General features: G+C 40.6%; 1 protein-coding gene across 1 annotated transcript in view; it reads left to right on the top strand.

Annotated features, from left to right (window-relative positions):
• Positions 1 to 718: 718 nt before the first annotated feature.
• Positions 719 to 20,904, top strand: part of AGPS (alkylglycerone phosphate synthase) — a 68,100-nt gene continuing 47,914 nt past the window's right edge. Inside the window, exons 1-2 of the mRNA XM_008931062.2 lie at positions 719 to 810; positions 15,619 to 15,670. Of these exons, the coding sequence (XP_008929310.2) occupies positions 732 to 810; positions 15,619 to 15,670 (131 nt within the window). The 5' untranslated portion in view covers positions 719 to 731. The remainder of the gene's footprint in view (positions 811 to 15,618; positions 15,671 to 20,904) is intronic.

Here is a 20,904-nt window from a genome sequence, read left to right as displayed (position 1 = left end):
GCACAGCTTTTGCTTTCCCATTTAAAATGTCTTTATCTCAACCCACAAATTTTCTCACTTTTACCCTTCTAATTATCTCCCCAATCCCAGTGGGGGTAAGTGGACATGTGGCTGTGTGGGGCTGAGCTGCCCACAGTCCTTTTTGGTGCCCAACTTGGGGCTTAAAGGGTTTGAGGTAACAACAGGTTTGACTGGAGTTTGCTAGACTGAATTTGTATCTGTTAGTGCTATTTAGCTATTAATTTGCAAGGTGCTGTCCTTGTCATGGGGCTTGCCCTGCTGTGCATTAATCTAGTGCTTGTTAGTGCCTTTTTTTCTGGCTCTTGCTGTTTGCTGTAGGGCTTATCATCTTACCCAGCTGTGCCTGGGAGCATTTTGATAACAGACATGGCAATGTGCCCAGGCTGGTTCATGGCCTGGGCATCACTGCTGTTTCTGTGCTGCTGGGCTGGACAGGCTGCAGCTCCAGTGTCAGTTTGAATTGAAGGGATTTGACCTGTGGATAAGTGCAGGAGCAGGACAACCTGTAGTATTCATGGCTGTGGATAAGACCATGTTAGAGCAGATGTGTCTGTGGCCATGGATATGTCTATACCACAGCAGGGTGTACCCTGTGGTGATTGTGGCCTGGGGATAAGGAGAAGAACACTGGAGAAGAAACACCTCAAAGCATCTGGAGCCACGGATAAGTCCACAACACAGCAGGTACACCCCTGAAGAGACTGTGGCCCATGAGTAAGTCCACACTAAGGGATCCACCCCTAAGGGACTGGGGTCTGTGGATAAGTTCACACTGGAGCAGAGGCAAGGGTAAGAGTATACTGTGGTGTCCAAAGGAACCAGAGATGGAAACTATAATGTATATACCTCTAAATTGTTGTAAACTATGATCTGAGTTGCATGTTATAGGATTGCTATAGCAGGAACCACTACCAGTGGAGAACAAGGCTTACAAGAAGTAGTGCATGTGCAGCAGTGACCGAACCTGAGCTGGCTTTGGTGCCCAGTAATTCCACACAACACACCATCTCTCCTGTCCTGAGTGACCACCAGAACAGCTGTAGTCCAACATCTTGGACTAATGAACTCAATGGGCATTTCATGAACATTTTATGGACATTTTACAGGGGTGGTTCATAGACCGAGGAAATTATATCTGTGTCTACATCAAAGGATGAGAAAGGGGAAGGTGCTTAATGAGGATCTGTTGGATAGAGTGGGATCTGAGCAGGATGTAAATGGTATGGAATAAGGTGTGGAGATTGTACTGGCTTTGACTGGGATAGAGTTTATTTTCTTCACAGTAGCTTTTATGGTGCTGTGCTTTGGATTTGTGATGAAAACAGTGTTGATAAAACACTAATGTTTGTGACTCCCATGTGATAACAGTAGTCTGTGACCCTTCTCTCTATTACCTGTCTAAATATTTAAAACCAAAAGCAAACAGGCAGTGACTAGGGATGCTCTTCTGAAAGGAGTAGGGGAAGTTCTTCGCAACAGTTCTGTGTTGCTTGTCTACCCCACATTCTTGCTTTCCTTTAAAGGCCTTGCCAAAGACCTCTAGTGCCTACTCCTTTTTTGAGGGCAGTTACAATCCACCCAGTCCTTCCCTCTTGATTCACTCACTACGGACTATGGACTTCCAGTGTTAATGTGTATCAACCTAAATACTTAAAAGCAATGCCCACTGTGTCCCAGAAAACTAGAAAGGTTGAAAATGTGGTTCTTCCATCACAGAAAAAGACACAAACTCAAATCACAGTTGCCAAGAAAATGAATAAGCTATTTGGTGATAACATGTGCAACAAAATAGCATCATAAAAGTGAAATTATTTAAAGTACCATTTGAATCACACAGTCATCATTGATTTAGTTTCCAATTATATAGAGGTAATTGTATTAACAACCTGCCTTTCAGTTTGGTGGGAAAACAATTGAAACTTTTAATGTCCTGGCATCTGCAGATAATAAATAATACGAGCTGTGCTCCTAACCCAACTAGAATCCTAAATCTTTTTTTACCCAGGGCATACTACAATATCTATATGTCTGATGGAAGATACTTCTATGACCTTCTGGAACCAAGACAAATCTGGAATAAGTCTAGAATAGAGTAACTAGAATTAAATATTAAAATAATTTCAAATAGATGAAAGAGCTTGTTCCAGAATTAATGACCCTGTATATATAACTATTTAAATTACAGGTTAAATTGTGTGAATAGAAATGTTTGCAGCCTGCATTGTACTGGATATATTGGGAAGAGTTTTAAAAGATGTAGTTTTGTGATTCTGCTGAAGCCAGACTAACTATAAATAAACATACTACAGAGAGTTTAAAGTGCATCATGTGCTTTAGAATCACAGAATCGCAGAATTAACCAGGATAGAAAAGACCTCTGAGATCATCAAGTCCAACCTTTGACCTGACACCACCTTGTTTACTAGACCATGGCACTAAGTGCCACATCCAGTCTCTTCTTAAACACCTCCAGGGACGGTGGCTCCACCACCTCCCTGGGCAGCCCATTCCAATGCCCAGTCACTCTCTCTGTAAAGAACTTCTTCCTAATGTCTAACCTAAACCTCCCCTGGCAGAACACCATGTTTGGTATGCTCTTGAGCTCCCCACCATCCTCTAAGTGTTGGAATACAGTTATGCCATAACTGAGCTGACGCAGATCCTGCATGTCTTTCCCTTTATATTGTCAAGCACTCCCAGGAGCTCTAACAGCCTAGACATTTCTCAAATGCACACTATAATTGCTCATGGATTTTTTTTTGTTGCCCCTTCCATACCCAAAAAATCCAGAAAGTATGAAAGCAAGAATAATACTGAGGTCTGTTTGACTTCCATTTTCTGATGCAAGACAACACAAGCATTGGGTAGAATATCTGTCCTATCAAAGTATTTTAGCAGTTTCTATACAAATAGAACTCATAGCTGAAACTGCTTTTAATCTATGATACATTCATAATCTCTTCTAGTAAATACCTTCCTTATCTTCTAACTCCTCATTCTGTATGTCCTCTGCTGTAACAAAAGTGTTTGCTAAACAGAGGAGACCCCAAGTTACTTACTGTTCTGATTTTCAAAGCGAATGGGACAAGATGGCTGCTTTACTGCCCCTTATTTTTTCTTGCCTTCTTTTTTTTGTTGACATTTTCATCCTGGTAGTCCCACGACATGAGAATATAATATGTTGTTTACTCCTTCAGCCTCTTGTCATGCCCCATGTGTTTTGCAGCAGGCAGTTTGTCCTTACCATGTTTAAAATCCAAGCAACCTGCTGTGTCTATTCACACAGTTCTGCAAGAGTTCATACACATGGGTGGAATGCTCTGGGTCTCCTTCACAGGGCTGTCATGCAGGCAGCCTGCTGGCTCTGTCCTGAGCTGTCTGGGGGTGCTAACTTCAGGAGTGATCAGGGTTGTGAGGATGGGATCAGGCAGGAGGGCAGACAACCAGGCTGTGTCAGAATGCTTGTGCAGCCTCACTACTGGCCAGGCAGCAGAGCCAACACCTTGGCCAAGTTTACAGCCTGGCTTCCAGTGTCAACAGGTCCTCTATGTCTTAGTATGAAGGCAAGAGTCAGCAGTGCAGAAACCCTGAAGTCCTCATGTTTCTGTTGGTATTTTGCCTGTTTTTTTTTTTTTTTTTTCCCCATCTTGCATCTCTTTCTCCTCTTCTAAATACATTGTTATGTACATGGTGTTGCCACCCATTAGCTTCGTTCCTCATCTTGTCCCCATTGGTGTGTGATAGTGAGAGGCTAACATATAGGCCTAGGGAGGAACAATGACTGTATTTGAATAGAAAGCAATGTCAAACAGTCGCTGTGATTCTCAGCACTGCTCTGGAGGAGCAGTGTCCTTACTTTTTATCTAAATATGTGGTAGAAACAAACCTCTGGGAGTGAGTTTCTGAGAAAACAAAACATAAGCTGGATTCTCAGAATATAAATGCAACTCTCATTTTTATGCACTCTTTTGGGACCTGCTCAGCGGCAGCAGCAGCTAACAAAGCAGTGTTGATATCTCTGGCAGCCTGATAACCCTTTTTTTCTACTTTGTATTTTTAAGTACCTTGTTCCAGAAAAAGTCATCCATTATGAGTTCCCCTTATTCACCCTTAAAGTTTTGGGCAAGTTAAACATATACACATATTTCCAAATAAATCTGACCTCCAGTCACTGATTGTTTCCCTGGCTTTTTTTTCAGAACTCTTTCTCATTTATTTTTTGTCTTTTTCACAGTGTTGTGGATAGAACTGAATATTTTAGGCCAAAATGAAAAAGAAAATTACTTAACTTGATGCTGTTACAGCTCATGGGGAGTCCAAAATGACATCGCTCTTTTGCCTTGCCATATCCTGCATCTAGTTGCCAGGGGAGGAGAAGGACAATCCCATCACTCTCTTTTCCAGTTCATATTTTTCAGGCTATTTCTTCCATAGAAGTATTATTTGGATTATTTGTTCACTATCTATCAATTTGCCTTATTCTAGATCAAAACCATTACTTTCGAGTGCAACGTTTCTTTACACCCCATCTATAAACCTTTTTTCATTGGTATTTGCAGCTTTTTGAGATGTACAATTGTAAATGTCAGCAGCATTCTGAAGTTTACTTTATTATCCTGATGAAAATAATTTAAAAAAAAAAATCAGCCCTCACACCCATATCTATCACACCCCAAACATCTCCTCACAGTTCAATATATCATATGTCTTTGCAACACTGTATTGAGGTTCCCAGTATATACCAGAGTTTCCAGCACACTGTAAGGGTGTTTGAGAGGGAGAAGCCTATATGGGAGCTGGAGCAGCAGTTTGGTAGCTGGCAGAATGAGGCAGCTGGGCTGTAAGCAGCCTGAGAGAGCTTCCCAAGGAAATGGCTTGCTGTTGGCAGCGTCAGTAGTAGCAGCAGCAGGACATAAGGAAGCAGGAGACGCGACAGAACTGCATTTGTGACTGGCAGAAGACTGGTGTCAAATGGTCCCAACATGACCCACCCCAACCAATCCCAATCCTCATTTGGGATTCAGCTGTAGGGCTGATAAGGTTGCCACTGTTAAGAGGTAATTGTGCTTAAGGGAGTTGCCCTGTTTGTTCCTGGAAAGCCATAAAACAGTGGCATTACTTCTGCAGACCCTGTGTTACATGAGCAGCCTGGTAACCAGAACCTGCAAAGCATCCTGCCTCCAACACCTACAGCACTGGGCACAGAGCTGGGCAGTCACTGCCTGCTGTCAGGGGATGGGTGTCCACAGCAACTCACGGCTTCCCCAGCAAAGCCAGCTTGAATTAATTTTTCAAGTTAAATCTTTACAAAATATGACTTGAAACCTTTAAAAAAATATACTACATCTGCTGTCTTCTCTTCAGCCATTCCTTTTATAAATCTGTCTGAACAAATCACTCAAGTTTACACAGTAAGATTTTTTTAATTAGACCTTAGTGTTTGTTGATTGTAGCCCTAGAACCTTCCAGATGTTGAGCAATCACTGTGCAATATTTCTAGTACTGCTCACTAGGAACAGAAATTATGCTTAAGAGAGACTGATGCCAAGAACCACTCCTTTTTCTTGTGAAAATGTGGTTAATACATGTTTCTCAGTTCCCCACATCTTTTGTGATGATAATTTCTGTTGTAATTGCAGTAAGTGTATCACACGTGCTCCAGAAACTATAGCAGAATGCAGCTACTATACCAGTGCAGGAAACATAAATGGTTGCCTGTATTAATTCGCAATTTCTTAATCAATTGATTAAGAATCCGATTTTCAATCAAGCTCTCTGTTTGCAAGGTCACAAAAGCTTTTTTTCCTAGTGTGCAGTGTGTGTTACATTAGCTCACAGACTGTTTGCAAGTGCAACAAAAGCTGGAGGTGTGTTGCTTGGTGGAAACAAGTCCACTGAATGTGTATGTTTTGCTTAGGAGAGTTGATAACTCCAGTAGCCTGGAGTAGCCCCCATCCTATAATTAGTGATGTTCAGGACCTCTGCAAGTCTTAATAGGTTATTATGCAAACTTAACAAAAATGAGAACTTTTCAGAACAAGATTTTTGCTGCAGTTCATACATGCAATTTTTTTCTCTGCTAATACAGACAGTTACTTGGCTGTATTAGTTGGCTAGCTTTGACAAAGTTAATTCCTGGGACTCTGCCTGACTTCTTTTCAAAATTTGAAGCTGTTTTTAAGGAGACTCAGTGAGAAAACACAGCACAGTGAATTTCACTAACTCTGGCTGGCTTATAATGGAAAGGTCTGTAGTTACCCCCAGGCATGAATTTGATTACATTAATAGTAAAAAATACAAAATAAATCACATTTTAATTCTAAATTACATTGTTTGATGTAATAAGAACTTCCCTACCAGATAAAATCTAAATTAGTCGTCTTCCAATAGTAATTCCCAGATGTCTCTGAAAAAATTGCCCTATTCTTCAACCTCCTTTCACCCCTCTGCAACTATAATGGATAATTATGTAACAGCTCGACTGTAGGGGAAGTTATTTTCTAACCTCAGGCTGGTGGTTGATTTATGCCTTGAACTGTGAACATTTATATCCATTACGAATTTTTATTGGGTCCAATCTAATTCCCTGCACAAATGTATGAATATGTATGTATAACCTTTTCCTGAATCCTGCTAAGTGCTTGGCTTCAAAGATACCATTTGCTAGCATGTTTCACAGGAGTACTACTTTTGCCAATTTTAAATTTTGCTTTCATTATTAACATCAGTGTTTGCTTGAGGCATGTATCAGTGGTAGTGATAACCACCAATATCCTTTTCCCCAGTAACTCCCTGCTCTGAACACCTCTGAAGCCCCAGCTGGAGCCTCTGTGTGCCTCTGCTGGACCACAAGGTAGCAATCTCCAGTCTGCTGACATTTCCTGCTCCATCCCCCCATAGTCCAGACCTCACCTTTTACATTATGGGTTGATGACAGGCAGAGGGATGATACTTGCAGCAAATGAAAAGGTTAAAGTGTCTCTAGCACTACTATCAGTCTGCTGCACTGTGACTTTCTGAATTTGCAAGGGTCATTACAATTTAATGTCAAGGGAAGAGTTTATTTTGGGGAGAAGAAGTTGTTTTGGAATATGGGAAAGAAATGAATTTTGATTTGTGTGGGGTCAGGTCAAAGAGGTGCTTTTGTAAAACACTGGGGAGGAAGGGCTTAATCTTGGGATGGCCTGTTACAGCTACATTCTCTTGCAAAAAAACGGTAAATTATTTTGATTTGTGGGAAATCGGTTATAAGTGGTAAAAGAGGATTGGATTAGGAATGATTCTGAATAGAAAAGTAAGAACTATTTTACTTAAAGAAGGGATTTCACTAATGTTTATATGAGATGACTACTGCCATAAAACAAATAGTTGGGTTTTGATTAGAGGGTAAAGAAGATGGAACAGACTGTAGGGAAGGCCATGAAAAGAAAAGAAAATATCTTCCTTTCTCCTCTCAACCCTGGACATTACTAGTGTTATCTGCATTCACAGAAATCTCAAATGCAGGTAATTTCCAGGATAGTCAAAGGGAAGAGGAAACTTTGCAAGTCAAATATTGAATAAGCACAACTTCAATAATCCCCGTATGAAAAGTTTGAGTGTGAGTTGTGAATTCTCGTAACACGCTCTCAGTAAGGAACTATTACAGGACTGGAAAAGTTAATTTATGATAAACAGGGATATATGCAAAGCCAAAAGAGATATGTGGGGTGGTTACAACAGACAGTTGGCAATAATTTCATACAGAGAACTTTGGTGATCATACTCAGTATAGAGAATCTGTGGATTTAGCCATAAAGCTTCAAGCGTGGTGTAAATTCTTTAGTTTGGGGGTGAGTTCTGAGACAAGGTCTCTTGTTGGTTCACTTAAATATATAATGAACAGCTCTGAAGCTTTTATTTGGATTAAAATTTCCCTGGAACTCAAGGTAATTTAGATTTGAGGTCTTGGCTCTGGTCCCTTCCCAGCTTGTACTCAATATAAATTACTGTCCTAGAACTATGACATGTTCAATTTATCCTCCATTTCAGATGGCTGAAAAGTGCATGCATAATTCTGTGCATGCCACACTTTCTGTAATCTACTGTGACAAATAGACCAAATGACTAAAACTGCCAGGTAATACACTTTATTTTAGTCACGAACCCACACCCAGCCTTAGTTTAAATACCAGGCATTTGAATTATTTGATTTGAATCAATGCCAAATTCAATCTTATGCAAACTCAGAAAGAGAGAGGGAAAAGAAGTCTTGGTATTAACCCAGTGATTTATGCGTGGGAACATAAAGCAATAACAAGCAGCAATTGATCCAATTGTAATGACAGGAGTGGACCACCATGAAAAATTTGACAACTTTTCGTTGGAGCTACTGTGACTGACAGGTTGGGAACAGGGAGATATTTTTTCACACAGATAATGACTACAAGAAAAGTAGACTTAGGGACCAGGACTCCCAGAATTCCACCTTCTATGAGAAACACTGGTCAAGGTCTATATGCCATGCTCCACTGACACTGACGTGAGGATCTCCATTGCACAGTACAATAGAGGATGAAAAATATTCCCATTCTAGAGATAAAAAGAGAAAATACTTATTATCACACCTGTCTGAGAGAAATATATATTTTTTCATTATCTAATTCCAAATAACTATATCAAATCAAGAGCTGTATCCAGAAATTATGAACCCTGATGCCGAGTTTTGATCTCCTGGGTCAGTCTGACTTGCCCATTAGTGCCATGAGCTTAGGTACAGGGAGGAAATGTCACCTGAACGTTCCCCAGGGAGAAAGCAGGACTGCCTAGAATTCTGTCAGCATTAGGCACCCCACAGGGATAGTGACTTCTAGGATTATTTTATACTCTGAAATATTACTATTTTTCCTAGGGCTATTTTTACTATGTAGCAAGGCCATGTTTGCATAATCAATAGCAGAAAGGCAGACAACTTTTCAGCTACACTTACTATTCCAATATTCAACTCAACCCAACAAAAGAGACTGGAGTTTTCTTTGCCCACTGGTACCCAGGGAGGCTCTGAGTGAACTTTCTCAGAAATTACACACAGAAAGGTCCAACTCCTTATAGCTCTTTAAGCAATTTTCTCCTCAGCCACAGACCTATCCTCTAACTTGATGCCTCTCGGTGGATGTGTTTTTTTTCCTGAATTGTTGTGCCAAACAGTTGTTTGCTGTGTTAGTTTTTTCCCAGAAAGGCACCTGTTCAATTTTAGATACTGTTCAGCCTGTTCCACGTCAGTGGTCTGCACTACTCCTCTGAGAGCCCTGAGCTTTTCAAATATTTCAGGATGCCAGCTCTCTTATGTGCTTTTCCCCAGCAGCCAATTTTGCTCGGAAGCTCTTACAACTGAGCCAACTTCCATTCCTTCATAAAGGGATACCCTCTTGTTATTGCAGTTCAGGAGTTCCATAAGAGACTTTTAATGTCTCCAGAGTGTTGTTGTATACAATAAAATCTTGAATTAAGCTTTACCTAACACTTGTTCATGCAATACTCATTTATTGGCAAATTGCATTTGTTTCTGCTGTTGACAAATACTTTTAGGTCTGCTGTTGACAAACACTTTTAAGTTTATCTCTCATAGCAAAATTACATGACCAGATTAATATAGGCCTGAATAAAATGTTATGTGTTCAGTTTGAGTAGCATCTCCAAGCCTGAATCACTAGAATGTACACTGCCATCTTGTGTTCTGAAGTTCTAGATAATATAAAAATGCACACTCTACATAGAGCTTTTCACAAAATAGGAGTTGGCTATATGAGTGGAATCTGCAAGGTTATCAAAAGATGTTTTCTGTAATTTTCTTTTCTTTCTTATAAAATTTAAAATAGCAAGTTTGACTGGTAACTCTGAATTCATCTGTTCTAAGAATCTGTTCCTTTTAGTTAGTGATTTATGGGCAACCCAATTAATAATAATTAAAAAAAAAAAAAGACTACAGAGAAAATTCTGCTACAGCCAAGCCATTATCTTTTTTTTCCCAATAATAAGGTCCAGTACGGACTCCAAGGTATAGCTCTGTTGCAAGGCAGCCTCTGAGCTGGCGTGGAGTTGCCAGAGGAGTTGTATGCCAAAGGCTTCTCCTCTGCAAAAAGGGGGTGTGATAGAAAAGAGTGAGGACTTGGTTTTTTAGCTGGAATCTCTCCCTTTGGAGCAACTATAGACTGAGCATAACTACATCATTGCTGAGGCTGTTCCAGCACGCACCAGAGGATTGGTCACTTGCTTGCAAGAGGACCTAAAGTGATATTTACTTGCAAAATGAAGAAAGTGAATCTAGCATCTCTGGTCCACAGTGTTTATTCAAAATTGGATTAAAAAAACCGCAAACAGTGGCTGATCTTGGTGGATGAAATAAGTACTGCATGCTCTTCCTCTAAAAATGATCATTCCTTCTTAACATGCTAATCAAAGAAGTATTTTTGTACCTGCATACTTCCAATTGCTTTCACTGTATATCAGTATTTAGCTCTGCCTTTTTATTATGTTTTTATTAATTTTAGCTTCTTTCTTTGATTGTTTAATATTGCAAATGTGTAGGAGCACTCTCAGAGTTAGGAACAATGGCTCTATAAAACTCCAAAGGATTTATTCCATGCAGCTGTTGTTGCCTGAAACAAGCATAAGCAAGATAGGGAAAAGGGTGCCAAAAATCAAGTGCTAAGCTTAGAGACACCTGGGGCAGGGCAGGAAATAGTAAAAGCATATCAAGGTAACAGATGCCAAGGTAGAATGGCAGAGAACATTAGCAGGGGAGAGAAGCACACTCGGCCTTACTCTTTCAGAAGTTTCCCTCAGGTTAGTTGCTTTCCATGCCAGAAACTTTTCTTTCCACCTGTTTGGCATTTGTTAGCCCACTTGCACATACTTTTGTACATGAACTTACAGTATTATTTGCCGTCTCTGAAAGGCAAACACTTGTGGCACCCATTATTGTCTGGTGCAGGGAGTCCTTCTGTCTCCCAAGGTTATTTTTTAATGCCTTACATGCATAATATACCATGACACAGAGTTTAAGCAACCTCCCTTTCTTGTGAAATGAGCAGTTAGAATGATTTGAAAGGGCTTTTGCTTCTGTAACAATACTTGTATAATACTTTAGTACTTTTTAAACTTGTCTTCAAAAAGTAACGTGTGTATTGCGGTCTGGTTGCACAACCTCCTGTGCAGTAAGAGGAGAACACTAAAACTGTTTGCACAACACATTGCAGTCAATGTTTAAGTAATGCAAAAAGCTTACTTAAAAAGGGCTTTGTCATTTCAAAATCTGGAATGCTTTGCTAAGATTGTTAATGCTATTTTATTTACTTTATCTGCCCCTAAGATTCATGCCAGCTTTTTTAGTTTTCTAGAAGAGAGTGATACTTTCTTAGTTTATATTCTTCGCTGTGTTATTATTCAAGAGATTTTCAGACAGAAAAAGCTAACTGGCTACATATGAGGAATAATAAAACAGTAACTCAAATAATTATAGAATTTATGAAAAATAAAGCAGGAAACTGTTTTCTGTAATCTCTGTTCTACTGTAACCTCTGAGGGGGTGTACATATACCTCTCTGGTGATTGAATAACACTGGCTGTAATAGTTACAGCAAAAGCAGAAGAGGGAAAACTACTGCAAACAGAGCAGGTCTGGGACAAGAACTGATGTCTTTTGTGTCCTCAGTTCCTGGAGATGTCAGCTGACAAAGCCTGTGACTGATCAGTCTAAGCCTCTCAATCACCCCATGCTCCAGCTTTTGAACATCTGCCAACAGTTGCCATACCGTGTTAAACTGCATAATGTCCTAGCAATGGATGAAAGTTTGTTGTTTCCATCCCCAGTTTGTTTTCCATTAGCTAGTTCATTTGGTCATTGTGGGACCTTTACTGATGCAAGAAGATGCCTGTCCACCAGCCTGCCCATGCTGGTAACTACCTACTGTCTACAAGTTAATGGTGGGAGACAAACCACTAGGGATAGTTCTAAGCATGTGAGTTGCACCTATCTCCTCTGGATGAGTTACAGTATGTTACAGCAGCACCATGTCTGAGCTGCTGGGTTAATCTTGAATGTAAATTTTGGAGAAAGTACTAGCTCAAGTTTAGACTTTCACATTCCCATCTAGGTGTATCCTCTGACCACCTAAAGTCACAGGCATTAGGCAAAATTGCAACCACTGGGCACAGCTGGGTCCAGCTAAACCACCAGTGCCCTTGGGAATATCAAAGTATTTTCAGAGAAAGGAAAGCATCAGGGAATGGCAGACAGAGTTCCACTGAACAAAACTTCAAAGCATTTATTTATGTTTTCTCCTGTAATTAAGCTCAATATTTCTAAGCTTTTCCAGGGATACAAAGCCTACCACTTTTGTTATTGCAGCCTTTGGCACTCCTGGTAGAAGTAAATTACCTGGAGGAGGAGGAGGAGAAGGAGGAGGAGGAGTAAAATCCCTGGAGCACAGGCTAAACTTTCCAGAGGCCTTGCATGTATTTTACTACTCAAGGATACTTGTCTGAATAAAAAGAAGATCCACCACAGAGCACAAAATAACAAGCCTTAAATTTAAAGTTTCATAGGCTTTTGGTTTATGTTTTAGCCAAGCTGCCTTTCCTTTAAAGTGTCCATCTGCAGGGTTATAAATGATAGTGAGAAAGCCTCTGCTTAGGTTTATTTTGTGTTAGAAAGAACAGTTGGCCATCTGCTGGGTAAAAAGAAGGCTGTGCTTAGGTGCATTTGGAAGCAAAGGTCACAAACAGCACATTCTAGTCCTTTGCCAATGACACGTTTAGGCTGGGTCAGATCAGGAAATGCCTTGTTAATCCACCCTGCTTAGTTTACCAGCTCTCCTTAGATTAGAACTCAGTATTGTGCAATTTCAAATGGCTTTCACATAGAGATGCTGTCTATGTAAGATTTTTGCTGTCCCCATATGTGGTAGGTCAAATGAGATGATGTCACCAGGTCTCAGGGTACAGCTTCAGCCTCTGTGTTCCAGGATATGAGGCAGGGATGTCTGCAGTAGGTGAGGACTCTAGGACCCACTGCTGACCCTGTCTGGCCTATGCTGGGACTACCTGCAGGATTTGCAGGGCTGAGGACACTGCAACAAAACTTGCTACAGAGGCACTGAATAGAATCAGCTCATCACAGGTCAGCACTCCAGAAGTCTGAGAGATGCTTGAGCAGCTGGGCTGCTGCCTCTGGAGTCTTGCTCCATCACTTAGTACATTTTGAAGAGTCCTAGGAGCAAGTACAAGGTAAGATGGAGTGAGATATAAAGGGTTGACAGGGCAAAAAAATAAAAAATCAGAAATATTTTCTTTTAATCCAGTCAAAACATAACTGACTGAAAACTCAAGATTGACAAGGCTCAAGTGTGACTGTTTTAACACAGCCAACAGTGCCATACAAGTCAAGTAAGAGCTACGGAATGCAGGAGCACTTGGCAATTCTGGGATACATGTTATCACCAGGAAAATTAATCTCAGGCAAATAATTTTCCCTTTTTAATTTTTAATGCTTTTTAGAAGCTGGTTAGAAGCTGCAATGAAGTCTGTTTAGAACTATAACAAAATGTTTAGAAAATACTCGGCTGATATATAAATATACACTTTAGTTGACTACAAAATAATTGCTAAAAAGCTTTCTGTAAAAGCCACTGAAGATCCAAACCCAGTGCTTTCTGCTCTGAGAGTTGGAGAGTTTGAATGATGTACTGAGTAATAAATGAGGAGTTTAAACAACTTACTGGGGGAATAAGACAGAAATGATCTCTAGCCATTTAAGGAAAAATTCAAACACAGGAGAAAAACTCAAATTAGGGACTCAAAACCAGGCATTTTAGCTCTGTCTTTCTTACTTTCCTGTGTACCAGGAGTCTCATCCTCTCCATTCCAGCTGAAAGTTGGTATTCTAATAGGAGTAAGGCAGTTTTAATGCTCTTGGCCTGAGCTGCCTTGTACCAAAATGTCCAAGGTAAGTGCTACCATTGTCACAGCAAGACAATTGTCCTGACAATCCCTCTGCTGAATTTATTATCGTGGGTTTATTCTTCCTTCAGTCACAAGGTTGTACTATTTTCCTTAACTGCCCTCTTAAAACTAATGCATACACTGGCCAGGAGGGAGTGCTCTAGCAGGGGAGCCAACACTATTATCCCAAAGTCTTGATGTTCCAGCAAGCTTGGGAATGATTGCCCTGAGGTTTCTCACCAAGCTGCTTTCAGCTCACAAGAGCATGAGGAATCACTCAGTACCTCTTTTTATGCCTAGTCATTAGGTATATTTACAGTAGTACTTTCTCCATCAAAGCCTGGCACTGCTTTCTTTGCCCTCACTTTCTATTTTACAACTGTTCTTTTGCCTCTAAACTTCCAGTGCCGCAGTGCCGAGGAGCCATGAACACAAGGACAGCTTGTTTTTTCACTTCTCAACACACAAAGAATGTTGTGTTAAACAGAAAATAAATTCTGTTTCTCTCTCATTTGAAAATGCCTACCTTCCTCAGTGACATCATTGCATGTAATGGAGCAGTAAGCTGGTCCCCTATCAAACAAAGCAAGCAGCAGAGATTAATTATCTCACAAATATTTTGGAGAATCAAGCAGTTCACCCATTTGTGCTGCTCCATTTCCCGTGTTTTCAGCTGAAAGAGCAGGCTGCTGTCTAAATTGATGGCATCCTTTTCAGCTGAGACCAGCTTAATCTATTTTGTGTTCTTCAAAAAAGGAGCTGCCTTTGTTGTCCCTTTTATGCACCACATTTCTCTATTGAAACAAAGCACTGGTGAACAGCATTGGCCTGACAGTGCCCGGGACTGGAGTCCTCAGGTCTGGCAAGGCAGCAGCAGTAGGAGCATTTAAGGTGTCCTGCTGGTGCAAATTCCACAGGATAAACTGATGCCAGTTTTTAGTTGTATATACTTAATTAAACTTGTACAAGGAGAAAATCAAATATGCAGATGAATTCAAATCACATCATCATCAGGAAGGAAACAACATTTTAAAAAGTCAAAATCAACAAATAACCAGTATTTCTGAAAATGAAAAGGAGAGAGACTGCCAGGCTGCCTGCTAGTGACTCCCACTATTCAGTCTGCTCTAGCAGTGCTTGCTTACTTATAGGCAAGGCTGCTTTTTAGTGGTTCCTATGCATGACTGTCCACTTCACCCTTCTCCGGGAGGGTCTCTCCTCACAAAGACAGTTTAGCTGCCTCTGGAGCAGCTGCTGAACTGCTCCAGTTTACAGCCTTGCATATTCAGATAAATTGCCACTCATTTCTCTTAATATACTGTGCTGTAATTTGAAAAATGCTGAAAATTAACCCTTTTTACCAGCATTTCTCGTGCTAAAACTGTGTTTTAAAAACTGCAACAGATTTGCATCTGAGCAGAAATATTGCTTTTACTCTTACAAATATTCTGTTCAGCTGTCTCTGACTGCCCCAGCCTAAATTAGAGTTGAATCAACATTTGTTTTGTTTCACATAATGACAGAATTAGCTACATTTGTTCAAACTTCCCTGATTTACTACCTGATCTCATTATTTAGACTTCAGTATGTCTCTTCCTTCTGTTTTTTCTTTCTCAGATGGGGTGAAGCTGAAGAACTCAGATTCAGTTCCAAGGAAAAGGAGAATGAGGTATGTCAGCTGCGTGCTTCTGCCCCAAACAAAATGCAAATAGTATAGTACTGGCATAATGATAATTTGTCTGCATGTAAGCTATTAAATCACTCCCTTTCTGCTGTGGCTGGCCACCAGTGCGACACCACACGGTGGATGGTGCTTACCAGCCTGTGGTTAAATTCCCTGTTCACAGCTCTGTGACTGGTTCCTCTTTTGCTGACTGTGATTTCCTCCTTCCTGTTTCTCCATTCCTTGAAGAACAGCAGAGGTACAATACAAATATGGTACAAGGACAGAGAACATCTTATGTTCATGGCATTGGCAGTCTCCTGTTGAAGCTTTCTGTGGCACAAGCTCAAAAAAGCCACTGCTGAATGTTCAGTTTGCCTCCATTGTGTGCCATGTAATTGGGTGCTCAATCCCCCCTTGGCACAGCACAGGAAGAGACTATTAAATGTCTAATATCACCATGTGTTTTTGTTTACAATCTGCCTGATTCTCATCTAATCTTTTCTCATCATCTTTGAATGTATTCTTGAGGGTCTTCATTCTGAAAAATGAATTATGTTTGTCCACTCTAGCTTTTCGAAGCTGTTCAGGTTACCTTATTGACTGAAAGCTGAAATAGTTGATCATCTTTTATACTTTCTCTCTTTAACAGGGCAGAGCTGACTACCATGTTCAAAAACTTCTGCAGTTTTTGTGTGTTTAAAGAGAGAACATGCTGCCCACTAACCTTTTCCATATAAAAAAGGTCAGCTTCAAGTTGGAGATCTCTAAATAGGAGGTTTCAGTCGTGATCCATACTCTGAAGGCTTTTATCATCTTTTTCCTAGTTTCACTCCTATCCTTGTGTAATCTTTCAAATCCAGGCTGATCCCTGCCAATGGCTTGAGGTCCTGCAGGTTTCTTCCTAGCTCTAAGACCTGGGCCTTTCTTCTTCTGTGGCATGGCACTGAGGCTGCCTATAAGATGAGCTCATAAGCTGGTAGTGTATGGATGAACTGGTGAATGGATGCAGTGCCTTTTCCCCATGGTCTGGCGCTATAAAAATGGCACAATGCCTAAGTAGGCCTTAGAGAAATTGGCTACTTCAGAAAAACATCTTGGCCCACTCAAATATCAACAAAACTCCTCCCAGAGCATGAATTACTTGGCGTTGAATGACATGTTCGTGAATATGTGTAGGCTTTCTTTTTTTTTTTTATCCTCTGGTGAAAAAATGACTAATGCAAAGGTTATTGAAAGGGCTTATGCCTTCCTCCCCTTTTGTTGCCTAAACAGCTGCTTGTGAGTTCATGATTCAGCTGTGGATGTCCCACACCCATCCTTTACCCAGGGTAGCCAAAACCCCACCTCTTCTGTAGGTGGGGTTTTTGTTCAGGGGTACAGAGCAAAAAGGTGTGCTAATACATTAGTGTCAATCACATCTGAATAGCAGCTGAACTGGAGAAAGCAAGGACATCTGAAACACCCCTTATTCAAGCAGGTGTTTCCTTCTGTTTAAACCTTGCAACTCAATGAAGAGTCTTGAAAAAAATAGTTTCTACTTTTCCATTTTTCAAGGAAGCAAAGGATTTTTTATGTTCATTTTCTCAGCTGCTAGTCATATAATACTGTTCTTCTGTTGCCCTCAGAAGCAGTGAGGTGAAGCAAGAATTATAACTCAAAGCTGTGCTACTATAAAGTGAAAAATAAACAAAAAAAACCCCACAACTTTTTTTCTGCTACTTACTCAGTAAAGAAAAAGCACAGGTGTTTACTACAGCACTGCAATTCCTGCCAGCTTCTGCTGGAACTGGGAACTTTCTCATGTTTCAATAAAATTTCTTTGAAATGTTTCAAAATTCTTTTTACAGTTTAAGCTGAACACAGTATTCTACCTTCTCTTCTAGATGCATGTATGGTTGCTATTTCAGCCGCTTATAAGTTGCTGTATCCCATCAATTAATTTTCCACATCTGATACCTACATCTCAAGGGCTCTCATGCTACATTAGGTAATTCTCAGAATCTGTTGCAGAACTTCATTCAAGGCAAGAAGATTTATCAGAAGAGTCTTTTCTTTCCACAACCTGTGTACGGGTTGCCCAAGAGTGTAGTGTTTGTCTTGAGCAGAAAGTTCCCTCTGTAGTCTCCCATGGAACCAATGCATAATAGAGCTCTGAGACACTTTGTCATGAAGACCTCTCTGAAAGTTTAAAGTACTTTGACCACTTTATTTTGTATTACACTGTAAACTGTCTTTAAACTAATATGCCAGTGTTAAGAATTCTGGAAATTAGTGTCTTTGACATGAGGAGTATTACATTGATCTGGCATCTCACTCATTCTCGCAGATGCACTTGGGTATGTGGGAAGGACAGCTCATGGAACAACGAATGCTGCTGCTCTGGCTCAACAATGTGTAGACTACTTCCAACTACCACCTTATAGATCTGCTGCTAATTTTACTGACATCATCTAGTTCTCTTTGGTGTCACAACCATATTACTTTTAAAATTGTGTTTCCTAAGTTTTCTTCTCAGCACTCTTACTTATCAGATAGGCTTTATATGATTAAATTAGACATATTTTTTGAAAATATGCCAGTGGTTCACTTCAGGAGAGTGAGAAACAGCAACCTCACAATCCAAGAGCACACTATGTTACTGCTGCTTTTTGTGAAGATTGCCATCATTCCAAGGGAGCCAGGAATTGCATGCAGAGCACTGATAGGAACTCAGCATTCTTACTGTAAGAAAAGACCCCTCTTGCGCAAAAACAAGGTGTCACCTTTGCTTTGCGTAAGACAAGGGCTCTCTATGGTTTCCAAACCATACCACCATGTCTCTACCATTCCGAGTTAAATCTCCACCCACACACATACCTGAAAATTAATTGGGAACTTTTTTGAAATTAAGTTGTGAGGTGGTGACAAATATTGCTTATCAGATATTAGTTGAATTCAATTTTTCACTGGGAATCTCTATGACTAGGATCAAATAAATGAGCAATGGTCTCGTCATTGTTCCGTACAAGTGATTGTGATACAAAGAAACATTTTAGGAAAATCTGAAGCCCAGTTTAGCAGATTTAGTATTTATTTGCCAGCATTCAGCAATGGGGAAAGTTTTAGATAACTGTGACTTAAAGTCCCCCCAGCTATATGCAGAACTTCAGTAAACAGTGTGAATGGAAACTCAGCCGAGATCCGTGTTTGTTCCCTGCAGACTGCCTCCACAGCATCAGACAGCTAAATGTGGATATGCATCAGTTAATCCAGAAAGTTGTATACAAATGATTCACAGGGGGCAAATTTAACTCCATAACCAAACTAACAAACTGCCAGAACAGCTGTTTATGTTGTAGTAATACCAAAAACCTAACCTAAGGCTGAGATCCCATTGCAACTAGTGCAATCACTGCCCTAGGAAAATTACAAGCTATTTTCTAGTCAAAGTATACAAAGGGCATAAAATCAATTAACGATAGTGAGAATAAAAGCAAAATAAACAGTAATAACACCTGGGTGGCTTTTATGTACTGCTTTTTATCAGTAGGCCTTACAGAGGTTGGTCCTACATTGTCACACAGTCCTTAGTGTATTTTCAGACCAGTCTCTCCAGGGAGATACTGTTATCCTTGGTTTATATATGGGGAGCTATGACTCCAGGAAGCACCAATATTGCACACAAGGTAGGGAACTGAACCAAAGTCTCACTGCTTGTGCACTCCATACTGCTCCCTGGAGAACTTCCTGCTGGTTGCCTAGTGAATGGAAAGGTATCACGTTGAAGTATCATGGGAGAAATAGGTCTCTAAGCAAGGTTCAAAAGAGGGTAAGAGCTTTATGAATTTTCATGTGATTTTATTTCATATACATAACAGATGTATGAGGAAGGAATGAACAAATAAATCAGCAATTATTGACAAAATGTCATTATGAAAATATCAGTCATCACATAGATACTAGCATTCCATTCAAGACTTCCAAAAAGCTGGCCGGTGCCAGTCAGCTGCAAAAGCTGATCATGAAAGTAGGTCCTGTGTGACAACTGAGTAGGGGGAGTTCACCAGCGGGACCTACTTCATGTCACAGAGAAAAAGGTGGAATTAATCTGAGGTCATCTAGCCCACCTCCGTGCCCTGAGCTGAACTGCTTATAATGATATAATTTCTGATAGATGTATGTTGTCTGTTCTTAATGCTTTCTAACTTGGCCTCTACTTAGGCAGACTACAACAGTTTTTCATTTTCACTGCCTTTAGAAAGCAGTCTAATGCTAATACTGAAGTTACATCTGGTAGTTTGAGCTCATTATTTCTTGCCAACCTAGCTGGGACATGAAGGGCAGATTGATTGCTTCCTTTCACTTCATAGCAGTCTTTTACATATTTGAAGACTGATAACCTATCTTCCTTAGTCTTTTATAAGGGACTCAGTTTGTTCAGCCTTTTTTCATTCCCTGATAGAAAAAAAAAACCCCTCTTATCATCTGTTCTCCTCTAAATTTTTTCCAGTTCCCACATCTGTTCCTGAGTGGAAATCTAAAGCACTCTGATGCACGAAGGCAAATTCCTAGAAGCAGACAGCACCCGAGGCTGGCATGAAATCTGCACCTCCCCTTAAATCTCAATTCTTTTCCCTCTTCAAAGGTGAATCCCAGATGTTCCCACAGGGCCCAAATACAGTCAGGATTGAGTTTTTGACAGGATTGACCCAGTGATGGCTATCCCAGATACAGAAGGGGTATATTCCCAGCAGTCAGTCAGCATTCATTTCATGGCATGGGTTTATTGGGGGAAGCAGATCATCGGGAGCCTGGAGCATCCCTTCTAGGACTCCATGGCGTGGGAATGGCAAGTTATATAGGCAGAGACACTTGGCTCAGCAGCCTTGCACTCACCAGGGCCTTCTGCCCCTGTCAACAGCTACGATAAAATCTTAACTCCTATTAGGATTATCTGCCACCTCACCGACCTATTTCTTAAGTAACCCACCTATGTTATTGCCATTAATTAGCATTTCATCATTAATTTAGGCAATCCTCGTCTCTAAAGGACACCTTTGTGTTCTCTCCGGTGTGTTCAGCGATCTAGCGGGGCTGTAATTACCCCACGAGACGTGAGACATCTCTAACAAACGCCTTTTCTCTCTCTCTCTCTCCGGTTTCCTCAGGCAAGCCCTGCCCTGCTGAGGCAGGAAGCTCTGGCAATACGGAGGAAAGCAGGAAGAGAGGAGCGAAGGAAGGCAGGCGGCAGAGCGGAG

The sequence above is a fragment of the Manacus vitellinus genome, unplaced genomic scaffold (genome assembly GCF_001715985.3).
Source record: "Manacus vitellinus isolate BGI_N305 unplaced genomic scaffold, ASM171598v3 scaffold_20_pilon, whole genome shotgun sequence".
NCBI classification, from domain to species: domain Eukaryota; kingdom Metazoa; phylum Chordata; class Aves; order Passeriformes; family Pipridae; genus Manacus; species Manacus vitellinus.
The sequence above is the reverse complement of the archived record's forward strand: the minus strand, read 5'-3'. Positions and strand labels throughout refer to the sequence as shown.